The sequence below is a fragment of the Monodon monoceros genome, unplaced genomic scaffold (genome assembly GCF_005190385.1).
Source record: "Monodon monoceros isolate NGI ecotype Baffin Bay Population unplaced genomic scaffold, NGI_Narwhal_1 Super_Scaffold_12, whole genome shotgun sequence".
Classification (NCBI taxonomy): domain Eukaryota; kingdom Metazoa; phylum Chordata; class Mammalia; order Artiodactyla; family Monodontidae; genus Monodon; species Monodon monoceros.
The window spans coordinates 166,253,425-166,281,424 of record NW_021703768.1 but is presented as its reverse complement, the minus strand read 5'-3'; the positions used below and the strand labels follow the sequence as shown (position 1 = coordinate 166,281,424).

The following is a 28,000-nucleotide window of genomic DNA, read 5'->3' as shown; positions in this document are numbered from 1 at the left end:
TGGCCTCGCGCCCGAGACCCATGACCGGGGGACGAGGGCTGGAGCAGAAGAGCGTCTGGGTGCGCCTGGCGGGAGCGGCCAAGAGAGGACTGGAGGCGGGGTCCCGCCGCCCCGCCCCCGCCGCAGCGCCCCGCCCCGCCCGGTCCCCACCACCTGGAGGAGCCTCTCTTCCGCTGCCGCGGCGGGGACAGGGTCGCCCGGAACCGCAGCTCCCCTCTTTCCTCTCCGCCTCGCGTCTCCTCGGTCGCCCCTCTCCACTTCCGGCGCGGGACCCCCACCCCGAGTCCCCGCACACCTCACGCGCCCGCAGTTTTGGGCCTTCGCGGGGCTGAGTCACTCGCTGCCCGAGATTTCCCGCCGTGACCTGGCGCCGCCCGGGCCCACCTCCGGGTGGTCTCAGGGTCTGCGCCCCTGTCCCGGCCCCACCCCGCCCGCTCCCTCGTGTCCAATCCGTCGCCGAGTTCTAAGCCACGCCCTGATCCGACCCGTCTCCCACCGCCGCGACCCCAGCCCCTCCTTGGCTTCGCCGGCTTAGAGCTACCGCGCGACGCAGCCTCCCTTGACCCGCAGACCTCTCTGGCCCCAGCTGACTCTCCGGCCGCACTCAGGTTTCTCGAAATCCAGCCCCCGGCAGCGCTGTTCCCTGCCCGGCCCACGCCTGTGGCGGCCCTGGACTCCCACGGCCCAGAGCACACAGCCCCATTGTCTCGGTTATCTGCACTTAGTTATGTTTGTTTGATTGTGCAGGACCGGATCGCACGCTGAGCTCCGGGAGGGCCGGCCCGGTGTGACTCAGCCAGGTGCCCAGGCCCAGCCTCTACTGCATGTAGGTGCTCGGGGTGTTCTGAGATGAAAGAAAGGGGGCTTTGGTTTCCCTGGTCGGTAAAATGGGGCGAAAAGATGCTGCCTCACCGACCTCTCCCCTGTCACCCTTCCCTGGCAAAGAAAGACACTCAAGGTTATAAAGGACACAGTTTATTCAGAGGCCACCAGACCCCAGGCAGGATGTTGAGTCTGGGTTGCCCACACCCTCCAATATCTGGTCACTTGGGATCAGCTAAGGAGGCAGACAGAGATGGGGGAGTGGCAACAACCAAAGTAGCAAAAAGCACCCCTATCCTAGGGGTCAGAGACTAGGGTGGACCTCAAGGACCCCATGATCTGTATTATTAACCCTGAGTGACCTCTGAACCTGAGTGGCCCTGTCGCTTGACATTGACCTGTGTCTAGTGGGGGGGGGGGGATCCTGGTACATTGCTGCTGAAGGGTTTTAGTTCTCCCCTAGGCCATGTAGTCTTTCCCCATAGGAACTCTCCAGACACCCCAACATTGAACTCCTGGGATGTTGGGCCCATCTTCTCAGTCCTGGGCTTCTTGGTCAGAGTGCTGGGATAGTCAGAAATGGTCCTCAGCTTCCTCAGGCTGGGTGCCTGGGCAGCAGGTGGCCTTGGGCACAGACTCGTTGTGCAGCTTGGAGAGTAGCCGGGCCGTCTCCTGCGTGATCTCAAAATGCTTGGGCAGTGGGGTGCGGCGCAGAGGGCTGCCCTCACGGGAGGTGGCGGCAGGGCCGGGTCTTGGCCTCCGCAAGCTCCCTTGGGGCACTGATGTGACAGGGGTCTCCTCGCACAATTTGGAAGCCACCAGGGCCAAGCAGGACAGCTGGTGGGTGACAGGCCGTACACCCCCCCGGGGATACTTCACTGGCTGGCGGCTGAAGTGGCCACGGGACTGTGTCCCCAGGGGTGAGTCCTCAGGGCCTTGGCTGGACACTGTGGGATAGGGTGGTCAATGCTGAGCACCCCTAAGTCCTCTGGATACACCCCTCCCCCATTGTCATCACTCAGCCAAGCTACCCCAAGGCAGGGGCAACCCCAGAACCCCTGGGCTACCCCACAACACACTCACCTTCCTCTCCCTCATTTTTGGTGTCTTTGGTTACTTCCTCTTCCTGGTCCCTCTGCAGAGTTGGAATCTGCAAGAAGAAACCCAAGAATGAGACCTCCAGCAATAAAATGCCAGTTCTTTGAGACTCGTAGACATGCAAAAGTTCCCTTGCAGTTCTGGTATCTGGGGAGAGATGATGCCCTTGAGAGTGTACTGCTTGTCCTCCTGTGAAGAGCAGTGTCATTAATCTCAACTGTGGGCTCTGTGAGGGCAGGAATGCCTTTGTTCAACAGAGGACCAGCCCGGAAAGTGACAGCCTTCTCTGCATTAGGAATGGGTGAACTACCGGTCTTCATCCTGCTCTACTTTCTGCAATTTCAGGCCTGCTTTTTAGCTTATCTGAATATCTTTTAGTTCATCCTTTCGCTAAATGCTAATAGCAGTTGGAATTCTTTCTCTGTGTCCGGAGCACTTTCTGAGGTATTCCAGTTCTCAGAGTCCCACACCTCACCAGCAGCAGCTTTCCCAGCTCTGGGGTGCTGCAGGGGAGATCCTAGCTCTCGGGAATGGTAAGTGTATCAGGATCTGAGGGTCAGAAAGCCTCCCCTAAGAGTCTCATCTGTAGATGGTTTTCATTAACAGTATTTACCTCTTAGGGCAATTACTATGCAAGCACCCCTGCATTGTAGGCGTGCAGTCTATGGAGGCTTGCACAGCCCTCTTTGGCCTCACTTCCTTCCACCTTCCCCTCACTCATTCATTACAGCATGGGGCTGTGCCCTGAATACACCAGGCATGGTCCCACCTCAGGGCCTTTGTACTGGCTGTTCCCTTTGCCTGGAACACCCTTCGCCTGATCTCCACCTGGCTTACTCCCCCCTCACATCCTTCCAGTCTTTGCTCAAACCCATCTTCTCCATGAGACCCACTCACAACATCCTATTTACTGCTACAAACTGCCCACCACCTCTCACCTTGGTGCCCTTGATGTCCCCTACTTTACCCTACCCTTTCTTTTTTCTATAGTATTCATCACCTTGTAACATCCTGTATAACTGACTTTATATCATATTTCTTGTTTATTGTTGGTTTCTTTCCCACTAGAAGGTAGGCAACCAAGAGGATGGAGTCTTTGAATATTTTGCTAACTGATGCCTAGAACAATGCCTAGAGCAACGCTTGGCACATAGTAGGTGTTCAATAAATATTCTGTTGAAGGAATGAATGGTACTCATGTTAGTATCTCTGCAAGGCTCTACCCTGTTGTTACTCCATTATTTCCCACCACTCCATTCCTTACCTTTCCTTTCAGAATGAGTGCAGGGTAAATAAGGAAAGGAGAAAGGGAATGAAATAGAAAAATTTCAAGGGAAAGGAAGGAAGGAAGACAGGAGAGAGAGAGAATTAAATGGAGAGAAGGCTCTCCCCATGTCTGTGGGCCCAGCAGGTTCCTTACCTCTGTGGGCGTGGTCTCGGGATGCTTCTCCAGGGCACTAAGGGGCATGGTGTCTGGGTTGGGGTCCGAGGCTAGGGATATGGGCAGGGCGTCCAGGGCAGGTTGTGAGTATGGTGGCTGGGGGCTGGTTGGGAGGGTCGTAGGGGGTGGGCTGGGGTCTCGGGGCAGGGGCTCAGTGGCCAGGAAGAGGTCATCAATCCCGAAGATCTGCTCATAGTGTACAATGAGGAACTCGATGAGCTGGGCCTGGTGCACGGAGTCTAGCAGGCAGGTGACGGGGCCGGCGCTGGCTACCCCTGGACCGTCCGGCAGCCGCAACAGTGTCGGCCCAAACACAATGCCCAGGTTGTTGGCAGACATCTTGTTCTCCTCATACTGTGCAGCCACCCTGGGGACAGTGTGAGGAGAAGGGTCAGGGCACAGAGGGTATGGTTATTGGTCATCGGGTAGGATCTGCAAGCCAGGCTAGTGGCAGCTTGCCCAAGTCCTGGGTAAGTGGTCCCAGTCATTGTGTACGACCAGCAGCCACATGCCTGGCAATGGGGGTCAGGGGTCAGCATCCAAAGTCAGGAGTCATGTATTAAGTTTCAGAGCTCAGAAAACACATTCAAAGGTCAGAGGTCAGGGGTCAGTGGTCACATGTCCAAGGAAGGAGTCCTGGATCCGTGCCTCAGGTCAGAAGTCATGTGTCAAGGTCAAGGACAGTGCACACCTGAATAGATGGGCCACCAGGTGCCGCAGGGTGTTGTAGTTAGAGTCAGGCAGCTGCACCAAGAGGTTCTTCAGCGAGCGGATAACCTCAGGGCTGGGGCTGGGGGTCCCAGGGTCGTGCCCAGGGTCTGCATGCAGGGTCTTAGCCAGAGAGATGAAGGCGTCGTAGAGGTGGAAGGGGACCACGGGGTCAGTGAGCTGGGGGTGGAATGGCAGGGGGGACATGGGTGTGGGTGGGCTACAGAGGGTCCTCAGTCTGAGCCCACCCGGCCTCTGACTCCTGAGCTGCTAAGCACCCACCTCCTGGAGGAATCGCTTGAGAACACTCGAGACATCGTGAGGCGAGTTCCCTGACAGGTCAACCAATGCTCGGCCGTTCTCAAAAGCCTGGCACAGCCGTTCCACGCGGACCCGGGACCCGCTGACCCTATAAATGCCCTGAAGGGCAGGGGTGGGAAGTTGGACAGCTGGCTTGCAATCTGGCCATTGAGAGGGCTGGGTCACTCACTCTTGGGGGTGGTCAAGGGTCAAGGTGGCACCTGCACACTCAGGGCGCGCTGTTCTATCTCGGTGGTGCACCTGGTGATCACAAGGGGCACCTCCTCCGGGAAGTCCCTGGGCAGTTGCAGGAAGTTGACCCCAAAGAGGGGGGTCCGGGCTGGGAGCCGCTTATGTCCGCAAAGGATCAGTAGAGTCTCCAGGCAGCGCTTGTGGCAGGTCAGAAAGCACTGAGGGAAAGGTCACAGGGTCAGGGAGGTCATCGGGGGTCAGTGGGGGAAGAGAAGGTCACAGGGATCCTCAGGGAGCAGGGGGCTCATAGGAGATCATCAGATCAGGGCAGGTCCCAGGGGTGGGAAGGTCTTAGGGATCTCAGGTCAGAGAGATGCCTGGGGTCAGAGAGGTCACTGGGGTTCAGCAGAGGTCATTAGGTCATCGGCTCAGGCCACACCTCCTCGCACTCAGTTCCGCTGACCATGAAAGCCTCGCACTCTCGGCACTTGGCTGGGCCCCGCAGCCGCCGCAGCCGGTGGGTCTGGGCCGCGTTGGACAGTGTCCACTTCTTGAACGGGGTGCCTGGCCCGTTCTCCAGCCCATCTCCCAGGTCTGCAGGGAGACAGGGTCAGGAGTGCCTAGTCCACCCCCACCCCACCCCTACCTGCTTCCAGCCTCACCAGGGTCTCGCTCCTCCAAGTCATCTGAAGATTCGGTGCCTGTGGACGAGACCTTCACCAGCCGCCTCGTGCCAGAGCCTGGAGTCAGAGGGTTACAGAGGTTGGGGGTCACAGAGGTCATGGGGAGGCTCCAAGGCTAAGGAAACATTCCTGGTTTTTGGCCTTCCAAAACCACCCACAGATGCCCTTGGGGAAAGGGTCAGAGGTCAGGAGGGGGTGGGTCAGACAGGTCAGGAGTTAGGGGTTGAAGAACCTGGGGGGTGGTTCAGAAGTTGGGTCAAGAGAATGGGTCAGAGGTTGAGAAAATAGGTCAGGGTTGCAGGGTAGGTCAGAGGTCAAAGAATGGGTTTGAGATTGAGGGTCAGAGCCTGGCCAGGGGCTGGAGGATGGTCCCACCTGGGCTGGAAGTGGGAGAGTCCTGGGACCGAGACTCGCCGCCACCACCCATGCTGTCCACATCACTGGCCAGAGTGGGGCCCAGAGTTCCTAGGAGGGGACAGGTCAGTTAGGTATGGCCTCCTGCCCCAGCACCACTCCTGCCTGCCCTTCACGGCACTCACCCTGCCAGCCTGTGCCAGTGTCCTCCCAAGGGCCTGGCTCAGCTGCACTCTCATCCAGCGGCGGAGGTGGGGCTCCAGAGAGCTTCTTTCTTGTGTCCAGAGGGGAACTGAAAGGAGAGGTTTGAGGGCTCTGATAACCAGGAAACTTGCCTGGGATGACATCACCCTGGCATCCCGTTTAGGCCCCAACTCCAAGTACTCGGGTCTGCAAGCCCTTATGGCCATGAGCATCGTGGCCCCCAGTGCAGTAGCCCCAAATTCCCAACTCTCCCACGACTGGGACAACCCCACCCACCTGCTTGGCTCCTACCTGACCCCGCTCCTGGGGACCCACCCGTGCGTGAACTCCTGGAAAGAGAAGGCTGGTGGCAGGGGCGGTGGGGCGTCGGGCCGCAGCGCCCTCACGAACTCCTGGTATCGCTGGCCCGGCTCAAAGGGCGCGCAGCACTCGGCCAGAGCGGCGAAGGCGCGGGGGCCGCGTTCTGCCTGAGCCCCTCGCAGCCCGAACAATCCCAGGGTCACCTGTGGGGCGGAGGCCTCAGGTGAGAGAGGGGCTGGGCCTGGGAGCCTGGGGCATGGCCTGACCCTGAGAGATACCAGCTCGGTCCAGGCTTGGGGGCGGGGCCGGGCAGTGGGAGGCGGCTTAGGGACAGGAGCGCGCAGCTGGGGTTGGGGGTGTGGTCAGAACCAGGGTGGGTCATCTTGGGGGTAGGACCCCCTGGGAGGGGGCCGAGGGGGAAGTGCAGTCAGGGTCTGGGGGGCCGGAACTGGCTGTCCAGCAAGAGGGAGCAGGTCCTGGTGCTCTGGAGGTGGTTTAGGGGCAGGAGGCGCCCAGCCGGGGCGAATGAGTGTGGTGGGCAGCCGTCGGGTTAGGGTCTCACCCGCCTCAGCACTTCGTCCCCCTGCAGCACCAGTTTGCGCACGTGTGATACGATCCGCTGCTTGGCGGCCTCCAGGTCCTGCTGCCGCGCATTGGCCTCGCGGACGCAGGCCTGGTACAGCGCCTCGGCCTCCTGCGCCTGGAGAGACCAAGGCAGGGAGTGTGTGTGGGACAGATCGTGGGACCGGGGGTGCCGAAGCACAGGGGGGCACGGGGCCGAATCCCCACCTTGGTCTGGGCCTCCTCTCGCGAGCGCCGCCGCCGCTCCTGCTGCCTGTTGGGTCCCGGCTGGGCCTGGGGGGCCGGGTCTTCGGGGGACGCCTGGGAGCGCACCCGCAGGTCCTCGCTGCGCTGCACATACTGGAGCTGGGCCCGCCGCAGTGCCTGTACTGCCTCGTTCTGTGGGCGGAGGAGGGACGCGGTCACTGCTTCTTCATCTGCTTCCCCAGTCCGCTTCCCCAGCCCCCCACCCTAGACCTTACCATCCGCTTCTGCTCTTTCATCCACTGCTCTTTAAACTCCTTCCGCCACTTCTCAATCTCAGTCCGTTTGGCAGCCAGGGGCTGGGAAGGATGGGGAATGGGGATGCTGCCTCAGGGCTACTCGATCATTGCATTCACTGGGGCCACATGTCTTTCATCCTTTGGACCCTTTTCTGGGTCTGCACTCTCTCTCCTGGGTCTTCTCACCCAGAAGACCTCTGCCCTCCCCTAGCCCAGTGTCTCCAGAAAGTCTCAGTGGTCACCTCCATCCTTTGTGCCTAGACCCAAAGATGCCAAGGCCCTCTTCCTGGGCACACTTGGCACCTCGCCCCGTGGCCCGCAGAAGAACAAAAGCACGGTTTCGCAATAGCACAGGGAGCCTTGTTCGAATCTCTGCTGGGTAACCTTGGGCAAGTTCCTCAGCATCCCCGGGTCTCAGCTTCCTCACCAGCAAATGGTACTGATGGTAACGGTGCCTTCCTCCAGGTGGTTGTGGAGGGAATAATGCATGAAGGGCCCCCTCACCTGGTAGTAGTCTCTTTTCTGCTGGGCCACTGTCTCCATGGCCAGGGCTCCCAGGCTGAGGTCGTGCTCCAGAAACAGGGTGTAGATGTACTGCAGTGGCATGTGGCTCTGAGGGTGGGGAGAGGCCGTCTGGTGTTGGAGGATGCTGAGGATCTAGGGGTATCTGGCTGGGGTTCTGGAGAGACTGGGCTCTGGGGGGGGGGGTGCTCATGGCTACCTGCTGGTGGATGGACACCTTTCCCGCCTCAGCAATCTTCATGATGTTTTTGGCAAACTCCAGCTCTGGGGGCAGACAGCAGGGGTCTGAGTCAGGCAGGGTGTGAGCACTGCAGGGTCTGGGCAGGGCCTGGGACCCGGTAGAAGGGGCCCTCACCATGGCTGGCTCTCTTCTCAGTCCAGGCCAGCAGCTCCTTGGCGTAGCGGCTCCAGGTCTTAGCATACTCCAGGGCTGCATCCACACCCCCCTTGGTCCGAATGAGCCGCAAGTCCAGTTCCTCCCCTGGGGCAGACGGTTGGACCTCTGACCTCTGAACCCTCCCATGGAAGCCTTCCCTGAGCCCTCAAACCAGACCAGTGGACCCTGTTCTACACCCTATGGCTTCCCCAAACACCCCCTTGTTTTCATTTGTCCAGGTTGTTTTACACTGATTCTCCACTCCGACTGGGGGCTCCCTGAGTACAGGGGTTCAGATCTGTTGTGTGCACTGCCGTGTCCCTGGCGCATGGAATAGGCAGTTGACGATGGAAGGACTCCTTTCTGCCCCTCCCCCACCTCGCTTGGCCTCAAAGCCCCCCTACCTGTAAGGGGTGCAGGATCCTCTGGGGAGGGACCACTCCAACGGTTGGTTTCACTCGCCTGAGGGGGAGGGAGACAGCATTCAGGAACAAGCAGGGCAGGGGCTCCACCTTCCTCAGACCCCCTCCTCCAAGGTCCCCTCCTCCCTGTCCCCTTGGTCCCATCCCTCACCAAAGTGGCTGTGGGGGTCTTGTCAGGTTCTGGGTCTCCTGAAAGCACAGGGTCTCCAGCCAGCATCTCAAGGGTCCTGGGAGGTAAGGGTGTCAGGATGCCACCCTCCACCCAGTCTGTCCCACCTAGGGGTGCTGGGGGCCCCAAGGCAGTTTGGGGATGGTCCTAGGTATCACCTCTGTGACGTCTATTGTATCTAGGAGTCCTGAGGGATGGGGCTTTAGAGGGGAAAGTAGGTAAGCTTTTTTTTATGGGACTTGAGATAGAATTTGAAGGATCCCAGGTAACTTTGGGGTTCAGAGTAGGATTATAAAGCTCTCAAGTGTTTTAAGGGGTCACAAGGGTCACAAGAAGGATACGTGGGGGCCCTAGGATCACTTTGGGGATTTCAGGTGGATTTGGGGGGTTGAATTTTGGGATATTCAGGTGTTTTGAGGATCCAGAAGTTGCAGGTTCCTAATGGGGTTTCAGGCACCTAAATGGTTAGGGATTTGGGGGGTCCTGGTGGAATTTGGGGTTACTCAGGCACAGACTCACACGTTCCCAAGTGAGATGTCGAGGTTGTCCAGGCTCCGGAAGATATCACTGTATCTCTTCCTGCTCTCAGGAGCTGAGGGTAGCCCTTGGGGAGGGGAGTATCACACATGGGCCAATGGAAGCCTCCCTCCACCCACCGCACTTTGGCAGGTTGTTTGGAGGATCGGGGTAGGGTGGGGGCGTGGGGGGGGGGAGAGAGAGAGAGAGAGGGAAAGGGAAGAGAGAGAGAGTTCTGTTCCCATGGGGAGTATAGGATGGCGTGGGTGTCTGAGCTGGGATGGAGGGAGTGTGGGATTGGGTGGGGCCCGACTTGGGACAGGCAGATGGACTCAGGCACAACCCAACACAGAGACAGCTGCTTAGAGGAGCAGAGACACCCACACATGCATTGGCCCAGAAGCAAAGCGACAAAACAGAGGTCCTAGATACAGCCACACTGTCTCCCGGGACAGAGCCGGCTTGACAATGGAACCACATGGACCTCAGCCCAGACAGATGGAAATACACGTGGGACAGAACGGCACATGGCCTGCCACAGAAACACACACAGCCAGCCTGAAACCACAAGAGGCATAAAGACCAAATGACAATCAATATGCAAAGCAGAGACACAAAGACAGGCGGAAACGAAGTCGGACCTTGCCACATTTCTGTCGCAGGCACCACTTCTAGGGAGCCCAGATCAGCATGTCCCCCTCCCCGGGCAATGGAGTAGCCGGGTGGGGATCCTGCCGCGTTGCCCTCTCCATCAGCGGTCGTGACACCCTGCCCCCATCACAAATATCAGAAGCAGAAGCGGCCACTTCCCCTTCCTGGGCCCCCTCCCCCAGGCATCCGGGGTGAAGACTCCAAAGGGGGAGGGGGTTTCAGGGACTGATGTCCCGGGTCCCCCTCAGCTTGGGGGTTCCCACAGTGGAGCATGCCCGTGTCCTCCCCATTCAGGAACTCCTCTCCCGGCTCTCTGGACGGAGAGGGATAGGCGGGGCCCCTCATTGATTTAGGAAGTAGGATACTGTCGGGGGAGGCCCCTCTCTGATCCCGTATCCCGGACTGCCTACCCGGCTCTGTTGAGTCCATGGTCCGGCCCTAGGATCGCTCGGCTGGGACGGGGATTGGGATGGAATCGTGCGCCGGCGCCAGCGGGGCCCAGCCCCGATTTCCTGCTGCGGCCGCCGCTGCCCGGGTTCCTCGTCGACCCGCCTCGCGGAGGCCCCGCCCCGAGGAGGCCCCGCCCCCAGCCACGCCTCTGCTGGTCGGCCGCACCCTCTAGGCAGGGGAGCGCGGACCACGCCCCCTGCCCGAGCAGCTGGATAAGCGGCTGAGCCAGGACCTCCTGAGTGACCTGCCGAAATGACTCCATCCCGGCCAGGGTTCCCCTCCCCATGTCTTTGCGGGGTCCCCAAACCCCAGCACACTCCCCTTGCAGTGAGTCCACAGAGTCTGCCTGGCCTGAGGAGCCTGTCCCAAACCTTTCACGTTCTACGACCCAATGATGCCCCTGCCCAGGGGTCTCTTGGACCTCTGAACTCATCCCAACCTGGCTGGGGCAATGGGAGCCCCCTGGTTGGAGGTGTGATGTCCTGCCTGATTCCAGTTGAAACTGAAGTCCCCTAACAACGCTGGGGCTGGAGATACAACTGGGGGACACCCAGTAATGCTCAGTGCTGGATCAGGTTCTTGAAGACCCAGTTACAGCAGAGCCGGAGCGCCCTTAGCACTTCTCTCAGTCATGGAGGACACAGAGACCCTCGCCCTGAGCCCCGGCAAGAATCATCCCCAGCAAATCACAAGTCCAGAGTGCTTCCCTTCTTGTTGCCTCAAATTGTCTCAAGGATTCCATGTGACCCCAGCAGCCCTTCTGCTGGATGGGGCCTGGCACCCGCGCCCCTCCAGAAACCTTGGCCAGTGTTCGGGGCCCACCTGATGCTCACAGCTGGTCCCAGCCCTTTTCCCACTTCGGCTCCCAGGGCCTTCCTTGGGCTGTGGGCCACACTCCTCCTGATGGGAAGCCAGTCAGGGGTGGGCTGCTGAGGATGACCAAGGGGCAAGGGCAGGAAAGGGTAGAGAGCTCCTCACTGAACATCGGTGGGGAGGAGGAAGTCGTCCAGAAGCCCGGGCCTGGGTTCCCTGGCCTGAGGTCATCACATGCAGCTTGCCAAAGTTATAAAAATGCACTCACACCCCACACTCTGTAATTTCTGACAGGAAATAGTTTTTTCTAGTTTTTGGCTGTCAAGAAGGCAAGAAATCTCTGACTGTGGCTCTTAGCTTTCATGCTGTCTATTGCACAGTTCCTGAGCTGTAGTGAGCGAGCACCTTTTGAAAGGAAGGACAGTAACAGTATGAGAGCCAGGTTGCAGGTCAGACCCTGGCTATGACCTGTGTGGTGCTGAATCCCGAGTGTGACCCAAGTCAGTATTTGTAATGATTTGGATTGAACTTCCTCATATCTGACACTATGAGAGGAAGGCATGCTGGTATTTTGCATATTATTGAAAAGGGAAAAATGGCATCGATCTCAAAACTCCCTTCAGTGCCTGAGGTGTCAAAATGTGAAGCTGCGAGACCACAGAAACATGGGGGCGCTTGCAAAACTAGGAAATATGCAGAGCTCTCTGGGTTCCGAGCTTGGCCTGCCCAAGTGCTGAATGTGTTGCAGAGGGGGGTTAGAACCTCCCACAGTCCATGAGGAGGGTGCCAGGACCTTCCTTGGGGACCACCCAGCCCCCAGCGACCCCTTCTGTGGTGCAGAGACAGAGGCAAGGCTTCTTCAAATCACTGATGCTGCTTTATTTACCAAAGACGCTGGCCCAGGGCTGGTTCCGCCAGCCAGGCCTCAGACAGCCGTAGGGGGTGGGGTGGGGGTGTCCCAGCTCAGTCTTGGTGGGCAAGGCCAGGTCAGCCTCACCGTGGGGGCAGTGTTCCCTCCTGGGGCCCTCGCGGGGCTCCTGCCCAGCGGCAGCAGAGTGGGCAGTAGGTGCCAGCACTGCCATCTCAGGAAGGCACTTTCAACTTTGGGGTCCCCAGGAAGAACTGCAGGACGCGGTCGACCAGGAGTGCCAAGCAGAAGTCCAGGAGTAGGACCTGGGCGATGACCAGCTTGAACTGTGGGACAGGGAGTGCTGGTGAGTCAGGTGCCTGCAGACAGGTCCAGGCCAAGTCCTGGGACCGCATCTACAGGGCCCCTCACCTCCACAGGGATGTCCACGAGTCCAAACTGGCTGTTGAACTCAGGTGAGGAACCAAGGAGCAGGCCCACGATGGCCAGGAGTGACACGGCTAGGCTCCACACCAGAGGCCGGTTCTCAGGCAGGCTCTCCATGAAGGGTGGGCCCTGTGGGGATAGGGAGATGGGCAGCTGTGTGTCGTGGCAGCCCAGAGGGTGGGCAGGGTGTGCGGGGGCAGGGGCTGGGCCTCACCTTGTAGTTAATGGCGAAGGTGGCCATCTGCATGGCCATGGCCATGATGTACACTGTGCTGTTGACTAGGCTTGGCTCAAATTCTTTGTACAGGTCCACAAATTGCTCCTGCCTTCAGGGACACATGGGGGTCAGGGCCCCCTCATGATTCCTGCTGCTCCCCGCGGAACCAGGACTCTGCCTGGTGGACTCTGCTGTCCTGGCCCTGGTCACCCCAGGCCGACGTCTGCATGTTTCTCCTGCCACCCCCCAACCGCAGGGATGCTGCCTCCTCTGGGAGCACCCTGTCCACCCCCAGGCTGGGAGTGCACTCACTTCTCAGGGCTCCGGGCCTGGGCCTCGCTGTACAGGTAGACGAGACTCATGAAGTGCACGCAGAACTGGAGCATGACAGTGAGGATGGTGTATAAGTTGAAGATGTTGGGCAGGGGCCGTTCTCGGGAGAGGGTCTTGAGGGGCTGCAGGGGCAGAGTGGGGGTCAGGGCCCAGGCTCACCCTGGGGTCACCCACCTACCCTGCTTCCTGGCAGGCCTTGTGCAGAAAGCGGTCGCCAAATTCTGGGGTTTACAGGTCAGCACTAGTCCCCAGAGCCCTGTCCACCCCCCATCCCCTCAGTCCAGATGCCACCCCCGCCTTGCTCAATGCCCAGCCATAGCGGTCTTAAGATCCACCCCGCCCCCGCTCTAGAATAAACTTAAAGCCCTCCCTGTTGCTCATGGGGCATGTATGATCAACCCAGACCACCTCCCACCCCCTCTGGCCACCAGGGCCTCCTTGCATCAGCCCATGACCATCTGTGGCCTTTGTGCCTAGTTCCTCGCTGGTTCTCTTGCTCTTTATGCGTTGGCCTCAATGTCAGCATTACACGGACCTCCCTGACCGACCCTGAGGCCATTCCCCACAGCCTGTGTGACCTACTTGGTGTTTTTCTCAGCACTGCATACTGAGTGCTCTTGATAATCGTTTTCCCATCTGTCTCAATGGTGTGGCCCACCTGAGACCCCAGCCTGTGGACAGTGCTGGGCCTGAGCGGCGGCACTCTGAAGAGCCTCAGTGGGCACCCGCCCTGCCCCCTGATCCCCATCTGTAACCTGGGGATGACAGTTCCCATCCCAAGGGCTGCTGTGAGGATAAAACAGACATGTGGTGGCACCTTTAATAGCCTGCCCTGGCTGGCCCAAGCTTCGCCAGCCATCAATCCGAGAAGCCTCCCGGCACCTCTGGGGCAAGAACCATGGCTCAGAGAAGCAGAGGGCACCCTTGGGCTGGGGCGGGAGCCCCTGCTTTGCTCAGCGTCCTGGCCCACCTTGGAGCGGGAGATGAAGAGGAAACAGCCAGCCAGGAGCAGCCCCTGCAATGTGGCCTGGAAGTCACTGAACTTGACACCCTCCAAGTATAGGACACTCTGGCTGTAGGCCAGGATGAGGGCATTGAGCGCCAAGATCTTGAACATCTGCAGTGTGGTCACCAGCGTGCAGCGGCCCTGCTTGATCACGTGGCAAACTGCGGGGGAAGGCAGGCGTGGGCGTGGGTGCCAGGCAGGATGGGCCTAGGGATGGGGTAGGGGAGGATCACGGCAGCAGGACTCACTGCACTGGATGGAAGAGAGTTTGGAGGTGAAGGGCGCAGCGATGCTGGCATCCCCCAGCTTCACGATGGGCATGCTCTCGTCCTCGAGGTCCCGAAGCACCTGACTCAGGCGGTCCTATGAGGCAGGTAGCAAGGGGTGAGACCTGACAACAAGGGGGTGCTGGTGCCCCCCTTCTGAGACTTACCCGCTGGGAGGCCAGCTGCTCCTCAGAGGGTGGGAGCCCCGACCTCTGCTTGGCTGCCCTGGAGGTGGCCCTAACTCCACTGTTGCTCAGGACGGGGCTGTCCCGGGGCCGCCGCCGCCGCTCGATGATCCGCTCAGGGGCATTGGCCAGGAGGGCCACACCTGGTGGGAGTGTGTGTCAGAAGCCAGAGGGAGCCTGCCACCCCGGCACAGAGCACTGAGTGTCTGTTCAACACAGCTAATCCCGGGGCCAAACTTCCCCACATTTTACCTGATCACTCACCCCAAGGAGCGCCTCAGAGAGCATCTATCTTACTTTCTACAAACTACTTAAGGACAACAAAAAAACAATACCCAAATAAAGTACATAACGCTATGTAGGTCAAAACTAACTGATTTCCAAAGAAGTTTATTGCCAAGAATCATAATGAGGTAAATGATGGGTCATAAACATCGTAGTTGATAAACCAAATGGATATTTGAAAAGCACTGAAACTAGGTTAAATTGGTCTTTAAACATCAACTTGACATCTATGTTCTGTTGACACAGATCCGAGGCTATAAACTCTCCCTGGCCTCTGGCCTTGGCCCTTGGAGCCCATACAGTGCCTGGGGGCCTGAGAAAACCAAGTCATGTCTGCCCCATGGAGCTGCCCTGGACCCTCACCAGAGGTTGCTGGCGGTCTCCGCCATACTTTTCCTCAGACACTTGTATCTCTTCCTGGCCTTGGAGCCCTTCAGATCCCCAATCCCACCAGTCCCTGCCCCGTCCCTTCACTACTGCTTCCTCACAGAATTTGCTCAGTGGCGCGTCCCTGATGGTAAGCTGGTGTTGGCAGAACAGCCCCCAACCCCAGGGGCTCACCCACATCAGCGTGCTTCAGGGCACCCACGTCGTTGGTGCCATCCCCACACATGAGGGTCACGTAGCCCAGCTCCTTCAGGCTGGTGATGACAAACTCCTGTTTGGGGAGAGACGGACTGAGTGAGGGCTGCGCGCCCTCCCGAGGGCCCCGCCTGCCCTCCGCCACCCCGTACCCACCTTCTGTTTGGGGGCCACTCGGGCGAACACTTGCACGTGTGGGATGAGGCGAAGCAGCAGCTGGGGGTCCTCGGCCTGCAGGTGGGCCAGGCCATCACCCGTGAGGCACAGTGCGTGATCCAGGGCCAGTGCCTTCGGGGAGCCCTGGGCCAGGGGCAGTATGATGCTGCCGTCGATGGAATGCCACTCACACGGTCGACCTGCAGGGCCAGTGCCAGGGTCAGGGATGGGGCTCAGCTGCTCAGGTGGACCCTCTCACTTGGACCCCATGTATGCAGTCCTAGTCTCTCCTCTCTGGAGCACCTTCTTGGCCCCCACCCCAGGTCCATACCAACCTGTACCCCAGACACTAGGCACCCCACAGAGACCATGCACAGAAACCTCCGATACAAAGGATCTGAAAACACAGGGCCTAAGCTACTGGCCTGAGATCATGTGATGGGCCAGATTCAAACCCAGGCAGCCTGACCTCAGACGCACCCCCCCTGCCCTCAACCCTGGGGGCCCGCCTGAAACTCTGCTCTCCTAGGGCCAGGGCACCCCGAATCACTTCCTCAGGCCAGACACTGCTTGCTATCCACTTCCCCTTTCTAGCTGGTTGGTCTAGGTGTGGGTGCTGAGCACCGAGGACAGCTGAGGGCAGCCCACCAGCCTTCTCAGCACTGGACGGCTGGCCCTGAGCTGTCAGAGCTTGAAAGGAAAATAATCTCCACCTCGTTCCTGTTGCAGCTGTTCTGTTAGAGCAGCTTCACTTGCTCATCAACAGTCTTGGCAGCCACCTCTGGGCCACCTGCCTACGATCCCCAGGCTCTGGAAGAGCCCAGTGCCTGGGACTGGGACAGAGACCTGGGCTCAACAGCACAGACAGAGAGAAGGGCTGGGAGGTTCTGGAAGCCCTCTTGGCCGGGCCATACCAGCACCCTCCTCTGGCCTGCAGCCCAGTGACATCACTGGTGCATGTTGCTCCCAAGCCAGGCCCTGCACCACGTGCTGTCCTACGGCATCTGACAGACTCCACCCCATGAGCCAGAGGTGCTGGGGCTGGATTCGTCCCTTGATTTTTCTGATTCACAGGCACCACTTGCAACCAATTTGGTTACTCAGGAGAGACCAGAGACCATGAGTTCTGGAATCAGGACATCTGAGTTCAAATACTTAGTCACAGTGTTTCCCAATGATCCAGGTGGATGGATTCACTTCTCTGTCTCCTTGTCTACAGAGCAGGAGCCCCAACAGCTGACCTGGTTGGCTTCCTCCTATGTGGTGTGGGAATGGCAAGCCCTCCCATGTGGGGCAAAGAGTCTGATGAATGCAAACCAAGCCCTCGGCCCCAGGTTCTGGCCACACCAAACACGAACACCAGCAGTCCCGGTGCTCGAGGGGAGCACTCACCACGCACAGGCAGCCAGCCAGGCCCAAGGTGGGTGGGAGGCTATGAAACGTGGGCTGGTGTGACAACAACCAACCGCCTTAAGATTGTAAGGTGTTGCTGGCCCCAGAGCCGGTGACCGCCTGCATGCTGCCGCACAGGTCGGGTGTGGAGCTCCCCGGCCAGACAGCCCAAGTGTGCTCACGGGGCAGGGCTGTGATCCGCAGGCCTGTGTCACGGGTACTGGATGACGCTGGGCGTGCTCACTCAGGCCTGGCACAGAGGTGAGCCACCGGGCGGGAGCTGTTCTTGGACTCAAGGTCCCCCTAGCCCACGACCACATGGGGCCTCACCTTTCTCCGTGGGAGGCTGCAGGATCAGCGTGTGAGCCTTTTCAATGAAGTGCAGCTCCTGAGCCACGTGGCAGGCAGTGAGCGGGTTGTCACCTGTGATCATGACCACCTGGGGAGAGGGCGGAGGCTCAGTGGAGCAGGGCTCAGGGCATCAGAACTCCAGCCTGGAGACCTGGGGGCCAAGTCCCTTCTGAGGACAGCCATAGAGGAAGCGCTTGGCCCCCTAATGGGGACTGGGCTTCCAAGAGCCTCAACCTGCCTCACCTGGTGGAGTTTTCTGCGAATGATATGTGTATGTGTGTCTTTCTGAGAACACCCATAGCCTTTATTTGCAACACAAACTAAGAGCCAGCCCTTGGTGTGGACCCTCTTGGCTTGGTAGATGCTCCAGGCAGGAGATTGGGGGTGGTATGACACAAGCTCTAGCCTTCTGGCTTAGAGCCTGGTGATGGCAAGATGGGCCTTGACTGCTGAGGCCAGGTGAGGACTAATCATGTCACTACCCTCTGACACTGCCAGGCTCGCCTCCCACACCCTAAACTGAGTCCTGAACTAGAATACACAAACCACCAAGACTGACAGAGAAAAGCCACTGGGACACACACAGCCTGTCTGGGTGTTGTCTCCACATCCTCCAACCCAGCCTCGGCTTTTTCCTAAGATGGGGCGGAGTGGGGGGAATAGTCCTCATCTCCCAGTGATGCTGGGGGCCTGAGAAAGTGATGTGAGAAGGATGGGCACAGATTGAGTCCCAGAGCATCCTCAGGCATGAGGGATAGCGTGAGCGTCCAAGCCATGGTGGAGCTCAACCAAAAGCCATGGAACCTTTGCTTCCAAGACCCAGATACCCACCGCTGAATGCCCCACTGAGGATGGAACTGTCCTCTACTGTCATATCCCCCTCTCTGTAAGGAGTAGCCAAGACTGCCCACCCATGGGGCCTGGTGGGGAGGGGTCCAGTGGCTGTACCCGATGGGAGGCGTTCTGGATCTCGCGGATCACGGCCTTGGAGTCAGCCTTGAGTGGGCAGGAGACCACAATGAAGCCGACGAACTTCAGGTTGCACTCCAGGGCCTCCCGCTTGAGCTCCCGGGCCTGTGGATGGACATGGCAGTGCTCTCATGACTTGTCTCTCCCCCTCCCCCATTTCCTAAGCTCTGACAACACGCTGGGTGGGGAGAGGTCAGAGAAGGCCCCATCCTTGCAGGAGGGACACTGGAGGGTCAGAAGGTGAGAGGTGTGGGGAGGGTGAGAGGCGCCCTGGTGGTAGAGGGGCTCAGCAGTGGCTGGGTGGCCCTGGCCCCCCAATGGTGCCTCTACCCGCTACCATGGACAACAGCGTGACACAAAGTCCCTGTATTTCATCTTCTAGGACAGGAAAGTTGGGACTCTCCTTTGATAACCACTGAGCTAGAGCTCACGCTCTATCTCGTATCAGAAACTAAAAGATCTCTGCCCTCATGGAGCTTGCCTTCTACTGGAGAAGACATGTAATAAAGAAAGTCACAGAAATCAGAGCACTGAGTACCACAAGAGAGATGAAGCCAGGGGAATGGGGCAGAGAGGGTCGTGGGGTGGCACAGAGCCAGGTGGCTCTGAAAGGTCTGTGACTAGGCTCAGGAACGGGCCTTGAACGAGGCTCTGAACAGAGATGTGACCTGGTGTGCATTCTGGAAGGATCTCATGGCCACTGGGTGCAAGCAGATGAAAGCCACTTGGATGAGGGCCAAGGTGGAAACTGGTAAAGGAGCAGCATTGGTACTGGAGGTGGGAGGAGAGCCTACAGCCAATGGGGGGTGACCGAGGGCTGGGGATACCCCAAGATCATGCAGTGACCAGGTGGTTGGGCAAGGCAGGGGTGGACCTGGGCTGGAGATAGGGAACCCAAGGTGCCCCAGGGTGTTCCCCAAGGGGGTGTGAGAGAACCCGTGGATGTGAGGATAGGAGGTGAGACCTGGGTGTGCTCTCTAGGGAGCAGCCCTGGGTTCTGGGGTGGGATGGGGTCCGTGGGGAATGGGGCATGCAGGGGAGGAGAAGAAAGTGAGGACTGAGTGCCACCTGGGGCCTCCAAAGGTAGAGACCAGGGAGGAGGAAGATGAAATTGTGCCCATTTCACAGGCGAAATGGACCACAGGGGACAGAAGGTGATGTGGACAAGGGGCTGGTAGGTGGGGGGGGCTTGGGCCCTTACCTGCTGGTGAGTGAGGTGCCCCAGCTCCTTATACCCCAGCGCCAGGACACGGGCTCCTTCCCGGGAAATCTCCGTGTGGATGTGGTGGTAGTCAGGTGGGCACTGGGCGAACTGCAGGGAACGCAGGGGGATGTCACCAACCGCCCCGCACCCCCCTCCCCACCCTGGGCCGGGGCTGGCTCACCATGGAGTGCAGGGTTTCAGGGGCCCCCTTCACAGCCGCGATGTAGCAGAGATCGGTGGAGCCAAGCTTCTCGTAGGAGGCGAGCACGGACATTCGCTTTAGGGCACTGGCAAAATGAAAGCGCTGGTGAATTTTCAGCCCCTGAGTTTTAATACTTCGGGGGAATACTTTCTCATCTGGAAACAAATAAGTACGAGTCCTGAGGGCCTTCGCTCCAAAGAGGCAGCCAAGCCCCCACCTGCCCCCTCCGTGCCCTTCCTCCCTCCATCCTCTTCCTCCCCCCCACCTCCAGACCCGGGGCCTACAGGAACTCCTGGCTCTGGGAGGGGTCCGAGCTGGGAGATCTGGGTATGGAGGACCCTGCCCCAGGTCAGAGGTGAGCCTGTGCCCACGCACCTGCCTGAGTTGAACACACAGGTGCCTGAGCGGCACACCCCGCCTGCCCGGGGACGTAAGAGCTGTGGTATGGCCGAGGCTCCAGCCCCTCACCTTTGGTCAGTGTCCAGTCTACGGCCGTCAGCATGGCTTTCTCAAGCGGGTCACCCACAAGGGTGCCGTCATCCAGCTGCATGAGGGAATGGCATGAGGCCAGAGCCCGGTGTGTTTCTATGGGGATGTTGGACACAGGGGTCACCTCCTTCCCATCTCTGCAAGGAGGAAGAATAGCTGGTTACCAGGGTGGAGGTGACTGGGTAGAGGGACCCCTTGGGAATTGCTGGTCACAGTGGGGGGCCGCAGGGTGTTGTCTTGGTCCCTGCGACACCTGCACGCGTCTCATGAATGCCCCCAGAGGTCACATGGCTGCCTGGAGCCCAAGCTGAGCCCCCTGCCACTGTCACTCACACTGAAGAATGCTTGGGGGGCCCCCTAGAATGGACCTCTGTGGTAGGGCCTGTGACAGGCCCTCACTTTGAAGGCTTGGGCTGGGCAGCTGTCTGTCCCTTGAGCTCCCAGAACGCCCCCGGCTCGGCGCCTCGCGATCCAGACTCCCCACGCTCACCGGAGCCCGGCCACACCGCGCACCACCAGGCTGTCGCTGGTCAAGGTCCCTGTCTTGTCAAAGCAGCACACCTCCACCTTGCCGGCGAAGGGGATCCGGAAGGGCTCCGTGCAGTACATGTCTGGGTGGTGGGAGCCAGTGTCAGGGGTGCTGCCGGGCCCCAGCCCACTCGGCACCTTGTCCCTGCCCCAGAGACTCACAGAGCTTGGCCAGAGCAATGAGGGAAGTGTTGACGGCCAGAGACAGCTCAATGGGCAGCTCGGGGGGCACGACAGAAGTGAGGATCAGCGTGCATTCCAGAAATAGCTTGTAGCGGTTCCGGCTGGGGTCCTTGGTACCTGCGAAGACAGGGCCTGCCAGCCTGGGGGCCACAGGCGCGGGGTCCAGCAGATGGGGGGGGGGGGGCGGAGGGGAGTGGTCACGGTGCTTACCTTCGATCCATACGTAGGCGGCTGCCGCAATGGCAAAGACCAGGAGGAAGAGGATGAAGATGAAGGTCTCCAGGTTGTTCGCTGTCACCCTCTTGACCCCAAAGAGGATCGTGCGCAGCAGCTTGCCCTAGAGGGACGGAGGGACAGAGATCTTCCCTGGGAGGGTGGCGGCCTTTCCTGCCTAAAAGCACCAGGGCCAGGTTCTCTCTGCTGCTGGGGAGTGCCTGCCTGGGCTGACTGAGCGCCACAGCTGACAACACAGCTGTTCCAGGAACTGCACAGCTATGTGGGTGGCTGCAACTCAGCCAACAGCTACAGAGTTACGGAGACCAGTGACTGAAGACTCGGGGTCAGGGAAGGAAGTGGCTGAGACTGGGGCGGAGGGATGAATTTTCTGGAAGGAGATCTGACCATCGTCTCTACCAAGGAATCCTCACGCCACTTTAGTGAAAAGTTTATGGCCCAGACTGTGATTCCCAAGTGTGCGGGACCAAAACCAGTCTACTGTCTGTGAGGCAGAACCTCAGCCGGGGAAAGCAGGCCTAGTCTGGGGCTTGTCTCAGCACTCTGGCCCCCAGCCCAGTACCTGGTATCAGAGTGAGCCTATGGGGTGGATGTTCTGGGGTCTGAAAGAGTTGCCATCTCAGCTGTCCACCATACGCCCCAGGGACCACCCTCCTCAGAACTGGGCAAGGTGCCACACCTGGGATGTGTTGAATCCGGTCCTCAGGACGTAGGCCACACACCCACTGTCCACCGCTGGGGAGAAAAAGGACCAGCGTCATTCATGTCTGCTCATCTCGACTCTCTCAGAGCCAAGCAGACTTTGAGGGTTTGGGGGTGGCAGGGCTAGGACACCCCCAGACACCCCTGAGGCACCTACGCTTCAGGCCTGTGGTGGCTTTCTGGGGAGGGATGTGCTGCACCACCTTGGTGCCCCCGAAGATGACGTGGAGCCGGGAGTCGGCCTGGAGGTCCAGTACTCGGTTGGGGCTGAGGTCTTCGATGGGTTCCTGGGAACGACAGTAAAGTCAATGGCTAGTCCCACCTTGGCCTCCTTCTCCATCCCCAGGCTGGAGAGCCGGACCCTGGGGCTGGGAGGAACCTGCCTGACCCTCACAGGGCTCCCCATCCAAGCCGGTGCACCTCACAGGGCTGGGGGCTCCACCCTGTCTTTCCACCTTTGTGTGCAGCACAGACTCCCTGTAACCCTGTACCCGGCCTCACCCCGGATTCACAGCTTCCCGGTTTCTCGCATCCCACCTAAGCCTGAGATCCCAGGGTGCCTGACACCCCACCGATGCTCCTGGCCTCTCATCTCCTTCCCTCTCATCAGCACCTGGCTCCCCTTAGTCCAGGGCACTGACCTGCCAGGAAACCCAGGGTCTCCATCCAGATGCTATGCCTCCTCCAGTCTCCTGGCCCAGCCACCAGCCCTTCCCTGGCCTGTGTCCTCCTCAATGGATGGGACAGTGACGCGCCCGAGGACCCCCCTCCCTCCACTCCTGACCCAGCACCTTCATCTGGGGCACCGACTCCCCAGTGAGCATGGCCTCATCCACGATGCAGCGGCCCCGCAACAGCAGCACGTCGCATGGCACCAGGTTCTCCTGTGGGGAGCGGCCTGCAGGGCAGGGGCAGGAGGGTTGGACAGAGCCTGAGGCCTGGGCTCCCACCGGGAAGGAGCAGAACTGGGCCTCACCGATTGAGACGATGTCCCCGGGAACAATCTCATTGCTGGCAACGGGCCTCCACTTTCGGCTCCGGTAGACCTGGGAGGGGGTGGGGTTCCGTCAGCTCTGGGGATGTGCCCATGCCTCGCCCACGCCAAGACCACAGGGACCCTCCTACCCACCCGTCACGCTACTGGCCATACCTGGATCATGTGGGGCTTGTTGCCCATCTTCCGGATCTCTGACATGTTCCGCATCTGCTGCTGCACCAGGGAGGCCTCGAAGGCCACCAGCATGGAGAGTGTGAAGACACTGTAGTACCAGTACTCGTCCAGACACCAGAGTCCCACGCAGAACACCTATGGGACACGGGCCTGTCTGTTCCTGGGAACGCAGGGAGAATGCCTCCGGAGGACTGGATGGCACACGAGGGCCGCTGTGCCCACAGGCTCTGACCACGAGGACAGGGAGAGGTTTTCACGTTTGGAGATGGACCGTGAAAGCCCGAAGGGACAGGGTGGGGAGAAGGACCAGAGCTGCTGCTTTACCTGGAACACAAAGAAGGGCGCGGTGGCTCTCTCCTTGAACAGCTCTGAGAAGTCAGGCACCACCATCTCGGCCCTGAAAGAGACCAGATGCCACGCCCTGTTCCTGGTGGGAAGCCCCAGGGGCCCCACCCCTGAACACCTCCACTTCTGAGCACGGACGGCCTCCCTGGGCAACTAGGGGCCCTGGTGAGCTTCCAGACATTGGGATGCTCAACTATGGCTCTCCTCGAGCATGTGGCACTGAAGCAGGTACGCTGACTGCCCCCAGCCCTCTGCTCTGCAGAGCCCAGATGAAGCTTCCGAATCAGCACTGGGCTCTTCAGGCAGCCGCCCCCCTGAGCGGGGCCGGTGCAAGACGAGAACCTATCATCTGGCTGGGTGACAAGGCAAGGGGAGAGGAATGGCTGACCGTGGGACGGGAGCCCTGAAGCTGCACAGAGGAGGCCCGGCAGCTAGGTGCTGTGGAGTCCCCTGGGGCCTGAAATACAGTGCCTGAGCCCCACCCCACTATGGAGAGGGGGAGCCTGAGCTGCGATGTTCCAAAGGCTCCCTAAATAAAAGCCCTGTTATTTGAGAAGCAGGGCCGAAAAGTGTGCCCTACAGCACTCTGTGTGGTGGCCCTGTCTGGCCATGGGACCAGCCAGGTCCACTATGGCTGTCCTTGTTTTGCCCTGCAGAACTGGAGTGATATCCAGGACATGGGATTTTAGAAAAAGAAACTGCACAGTGGCTGCATTGCAGTAAAAACTGAGCCCCACCCTGGACTGTGTAGGGTACCTTTGCGTAAGCGAGGACGGTGTGAAAGTGGACATCCCAGGCTGCCACCATGGCTGACCTGGCTTGGCTAGGGGAGGATCAGTAAATGTTTCCTATAAACCTTCCTACTAGATCGCTGGTTGCAGTAACGTATTTGCAATTTTTTGAAAAGCAACTAGGTCAAGAAATAATTTCCTAGAGATTCTGAGCGTTTTTGAGTCAAGGACAATTATCACCATGGCCAGGATGGGGGCTCTGAAGCCCAGCTCTGACCCCTCCCAGCTCCCGTCAACACTGGTGGTTTCGGTGAAGGCTAAAGGAGAAAGTGCTGACAGAGCATCTGCATTCCACCTGGTACAAACAAGAGCTATCCTGCTCACCACCATCTTTTTTTATCACCACTCATAAAGTACTGGGATATGTATAAGAAGGATGACAAGAATTTACATTTATAGAAAAAATTTAAAATAAAGAAGAGAACATAAGTTACAAACACAAGACAAGGATGAACAGCCCTGGGCCAGGCTCCAAGCTGTGGGCCCTCCAGGGGGTTCCTATCAGCAGGCAAGTTTGAGGGAGACTAGACTAGAACACGTTTCTCAGAGGGTGCCCGCCACATCCACCTGGGACGTTTTGTTGAAAAGGTGGATTCCTCCAAACCACAGGGCATATACAAGTGGGGAAGGAGCCACTAGCTGGGATAGAGACCCGGGCTGGTAACCACAGGCAGAGGCCCAGTCCTGTCTCAGCAGGGGCGATGCTTGGGGACGCTGGGACTCACCTGTTGCTCCCAAACTTCTTCTCGGCTGCACGGATCTCCGAGTCCTCCTGGAACCCTCTGTTGCTCTGGTAGAATGAGAACAGGTTTCCCACAGGAAAGGCCACAGGGAGGAAACGCTTCTTCTCCAGAGCATCGTAGGAATACTTGATCTTCTGGAATTCGAAGGACAGCACCTCCTGGCCATCTTCGCCCTGTGGGAGGTGTGTCTGTGGCAAAGGCCCCTGATCTGGGAATGTCAGGGCCTGGGGATCCCATCCAAGCCCATGCTGGAGCAGGTGGTCCCTACCTCATCACGGTGTAGGGCTACGAGCTCAGTGGAGCCGTTGTTGGGAGTTGGCACCACCTTCACGAAGGTTGCTTTGCTGGGGTCAAACTCCTGTGAGAGGCAAAGTGCTGCCACTGAGCCCTTCTCAAGCCCCAGCTCCGCGGCTTCCACTGGGGAGGTCACGGGGGCCGCAGCTCTGTGGACATGCTCTGGAACATGCCACTGGGCTCTGGGTGCTGACTGGCCACTCCCCAGTCTGTCACTGGGACAAGGGACAGCACTTCACTGGGCCTCTGGTCCCGCCCATATTATAAAGCCAGGGTCATGAACAGCGCTCAGCGCACAGAGCTCTGCTGACGAAGGTGAACTCAAACAGGAAGAATGCTGCCCGGCATGAGGTACACTCTCAGTCCACATGAGCCAAGGCCTGTTACAGCCCACCTGGCCTGCTGCTCCCCCTCTGCCCCCCGTCCCCATTACTATTCTCGCTGTGTCCTTGAGTGACAGGGGATGATGAGGCTCATCCTTGCCTCAGCTAAGGGCACGTGCTGTTTTCTCTGCCTGGAATGCGTGGTCACACAGCTGGCTTCAGGCCTGCGCTCAAATGTCACCTTCTCAGGACGCTGCCCCTGGATGCTCCATCTAAAGATCCCTCACAAAATCCTTATCCTGGTTTTCTTTCTTTAACATCGACTGCTGAGTTCTATCTCCCCCACTAACACCATGAAGACAATGTGTTTTGTCTCTTTTGTTCTTTCTCCAGCACCTAAAACATGGAGGCACTGAATGGAACTGCACTGGCACTCCCTGAATCCTGTGAGCTGCATCCATCCCACCTCTGCTCCACCAGAACCTGTGTTGCCATGTTTTTTGGCTTTTTTTGCGGGGGGGGTTGGGGGACATGGCAGTGACCCTGAGAAACAAGGCCCTGCCTCTCCAGAAGTTCACAGGCCCCAAAGCAGGCAAAAATAACAACAAAAGACAAAACTATGAACTCAGGAAACGCTGTAGAAAAGTGCAAAGCACTACATGCGGCCAGCCACACGCCGGGTGCTTTGCAGAGTTCATCTGTTTCTTCTTACAATGGCACCCTGAGGTAGGTGTTACAGTTCTCACTTTACACAAGGGGAAACTGAAACCCAGAGAGAAGAAGCACCCCTGTCTGAGATCTCTGATGCAAACCCAGATCTGCCTGTCCTAACCCCACAGCTGCTTAGTTCTTCTTTCTTCTCCATCCCTGGAGAGAAAGTTAATAGTCACACTTTTTAGCTGCAGGCCAATAGGCAGCTGGAAGTTTGGGGGTGTTACCCCCCAACTTCCCTCCATTCTTTTGTCCCTCACTGGGGTCCTTCATTGTACTGACTTGAAGCCACCAACCCCAGAAGTTTGAGAAGTTTGAGTCTCTCCCCTGGGATAAGAGAGATTTCACTTTCTCAAAAGAGAAAGAGAATTCAGTCCACACTTAAGAGTCAAAGAGGGGTGAGGGAGGGTGGTGGTGTGGTTTCTCTTTCTCTTTCTGCGGCCCTGGGTGCTGTTCCTTTTTTCTCTTCTTTTAACAAACCTGTGTGGGATCAGAGGGGAGGCTGATCTCAGTGCCCATGGCTCCATAACCTGCTGGTGTCATCCGAGGCCGGCCCAGAGGGCAGTGGCATAGTCACTGATATCAACTGCTAACCCAGGGCAGCTCTCATTCATCCAGATCTCACGACTAAGGGTCACATGCACTACCTCGCTGTTGTATTCTGAGGGCATCATTACCATCACCTCATCATTACCTCTTTACCATCACCCTTGCAGACAGACATAAAGAGACTCCAAGCAGCTAAGTCACTTGCTCACAAACACCCACTGCTCCTCTTAAACGCTGCAATTAACTGCATTTCAAGCTCATTTTGGTCGTCATGGGGTGGACATGGGTGGCTCTGAGCACTGGCCATCAGGACTGATGCTCAGTTCTCAAAGCAAGCTCCACAGACAGGGAAACCCATCCCACAGGTCTAACCTCACACTACGAACAACAAGGTAGGAGATAGACAACAAAGAAGGTAGGACCGTTTCCAGGAGAAACAACCGAGTACTCGCTAGTATGGGAGCTAGTAAATGGTGACATATGCCGGTCCCTGCGCTAAACTTTTTACAGGTATTACCTTATCGAATCTAAATGACCACACCAGAGAGGAATTCCAAAGAAGGGAAGTAACCTACACCAGGGTTACACAGCCAAGTCAGAAGCGGGGCCAGAATTTAGCTAGCGCAAAAGGGTGGAGAGCGCCTCTAGGGACCCGGCTCCAGCAGATGCGGAGGCCCCGGCTGGGATGGGGACGGACATAAACTCAGTAGCTGGGATCCGCGGTGAGGCCGGACCATGCCGAGGGTCGGTCTCGGGTGCGCACACTTACCGGGGTGCAGGTGAGCGCGCAGTGCGCGTGCACGGACCAATGCCCCGAGAGGACGGTGAGCGCGTGCGCGAGGCAGATGGTGGCGAGCACAAGCAGCGCGGCTTCGGGGATCTGCGTCCAGCTGCTGCCCCAGCCCCAGCAGCCGGCAGCCGCGGCACCCAGCCAGGCTGGGTAGAGCAGCCCCACGAACGGCAGCACCGTGAGGCGCCGCAGCAGCGACAGCCTCCGGTACGGCCACACGGCCGCTACCAGCTCGTCGCCGCTCTCTATAAGCGCCGTCCCGGAGGCAAGGAGTGTGCGCGGCAGCGGCCTGGGCTTGGGCTGCCCGGCGGGCTGGGCCCCGCAAGGCCGAGCCCCGCAAGGAACCGCATTGCCCGCCGCCGCCACCGCCGCCGCCGCCATCTTTCCCAGCGCCGCTCTCGCTTCAGGGCAGAGGCTACGGCTCACTTCCGATGTTGTACTTCCGGTAAACCCTGGGCGCCGCCATGGCAGCCAGGAGTGAGAAAAGCCAGGGCAATGTAGGGGTCTGGGTCCGGAAGTGGCTACTCAGGGCACCGCCATGATAGTCTGTGGCCGGAAGGAGAGTCAGGGCGCCGCCATGACACAGAGGGCTTGAAAGGGCTAAGGCAGCCTGCCTGCTT

At 58.9% G+C, this 28,000-nt stretch overlaps 2 protein-coding genes across 6 annotated transcripts; both read right to left on the bottom strand.

Annotated features, from left to right (window-relative positions):
- Nucleotides 1-959: 959 nt before the first annotated feature.
- GMIP (GEM interacting protein) lies at nt 960-10,365 on the bottom strand. Of its 5 annotated transcripts, none has more exons than XM_029218332.1 (21): nt 10,233-10,365; nt 9,175-9,259; nt 8,638-8,713; nt 8,469-8,526; nt 8,044-8,169; nt 7,888-7,952; nt 7,671-7,778; nt 7,146-7,226; nt 6,892-7,062; nt 6,665-6,802; nt 6,118-6,305; nt 5,784-5,890; nt 5,620-5,709; nt 5,224-5,301; nt 5,001-5,155; nt 4,591-4,779; nt 4,352-4,489; nt 4,053-4,249; nt 3,341-3,728; nt 1,906-1,972; nt 960-1,769 (listed from the first exon to the last, which is right to left on the bottom strand). In XM_029218332.1, exons 1-21 carry the CDS (start codon nt 10,249-10,251, stop codon nt 1,396-1,398), a joined length of 2,898 nt encoding a protein of 965 aa, XP_029074165.1. In that variant the 5' UTR covers nt 10,252-10,365; the 3' UTR covers nt 960-1,395. The 5 variants fall into 5 exon arrangements, with proteins under 5 accessions (XP_029074165.1, XP_029074163.1, XP_029074164.1 ...); XM_029218331.1 differs by having other exon boundaries at nt 970-1,769; nt 6,094-6,305; XM_029218329.1 differs by having other exon boundaries at nt 970-1,769; nt 6,094-6,305; nt 9,177-9,939; nt 10,233-10,334.
- Nucleotides 10,366-11,943: 1,578 nt separating this feature from the next.
- ATP13A1 (ATPase 13A1) lies at nt 11,944-27,774 on the bottom strand. Its single transcript, XM_029217417.1, has 26 exons — nt 27,360-27,774; nt 24,982-25,071; nt 24,696-24,886; nt 23,159-23,231; nt 22,814-22,969; nt 22,640-22,709; nt 22,455-22,561; nt 21,821-21,950; nt 21,641-21,696; nt 20,938-21,064; nt 20,707-20,844; nt 20,507-20,627; nt 19,996-20,153; nt 19,507-19,682; nt 19,323-19,433; nt 18,101-18,226; nt 17,132-17,240; nt 15,410-15,609; nt 15,233-15,329; nt 14,369-14,529; nt 14,184-14,298; nt 13,900-14,096; nt 12,909-13,051; nt 12,594-12,705; nt 12,365-12,508; nt 11,944-12,279 (listed from the first exon to the last, which is right to left on the bottom strand). Exons 1-26 carry the CDS (start codon nt 27,759-27,761, stop codon nt 12,169-12,171), a joined length of 3,621 nt encoding a protein of 1,206 aa, XP_029073250.1. The 5' UTR covers nt 27,762-27,774; the 3' UTR covers nt 11,944-12,168.
- Nucleotides 27,775-28,000: the final 226 nt, after the last annotated feature.

Coding starts and splice junctions, on each gene's coding strand:
- GMIP (XM_029218328.1), bottom strand. CDS start 9,559: ATGTGTGGGTGTCTCTGCTCCTCTAAGCAGCTGTCTCTGTGTTGGGTT. Junction 7,063..7,145: donor TGAAAGAGCAGAAGCGGATG/GTAAGGTCTAGG, acceptor CTCCGCCCACAG/AACGAGGCAGTACAGGCACT. Junction 4,250..4,351: donor TCAAGCGATTCCTCCAGGAG/GTGGGTGCTTAG, acceptor TTCCACCCCCAG/CTCACTGACCCCGTGGTCCC.
- ATP13A1 (XM_029217417.1), bottom strand. CDS start 27,761: ATGGCGGCGGCGGCGGTGGCGGCGGCGGGCAATGCGGTTCCTTGCGGG. Junction 19,434..19,506: donor CTGAAACCCTGCACTCCATG/GTGAGCCAGCCC, acceptor CGTTCCCTGCAG/TTCGCCCAGTGCCCACCTGA. Junction 15,610..17,131: donor GCAGCCTCCCACGGAGAAAG/GTGAGGCCCCAT, acceptor CTGGCCCTGCAG/GTCGACCGTGTGAGTGGCAT.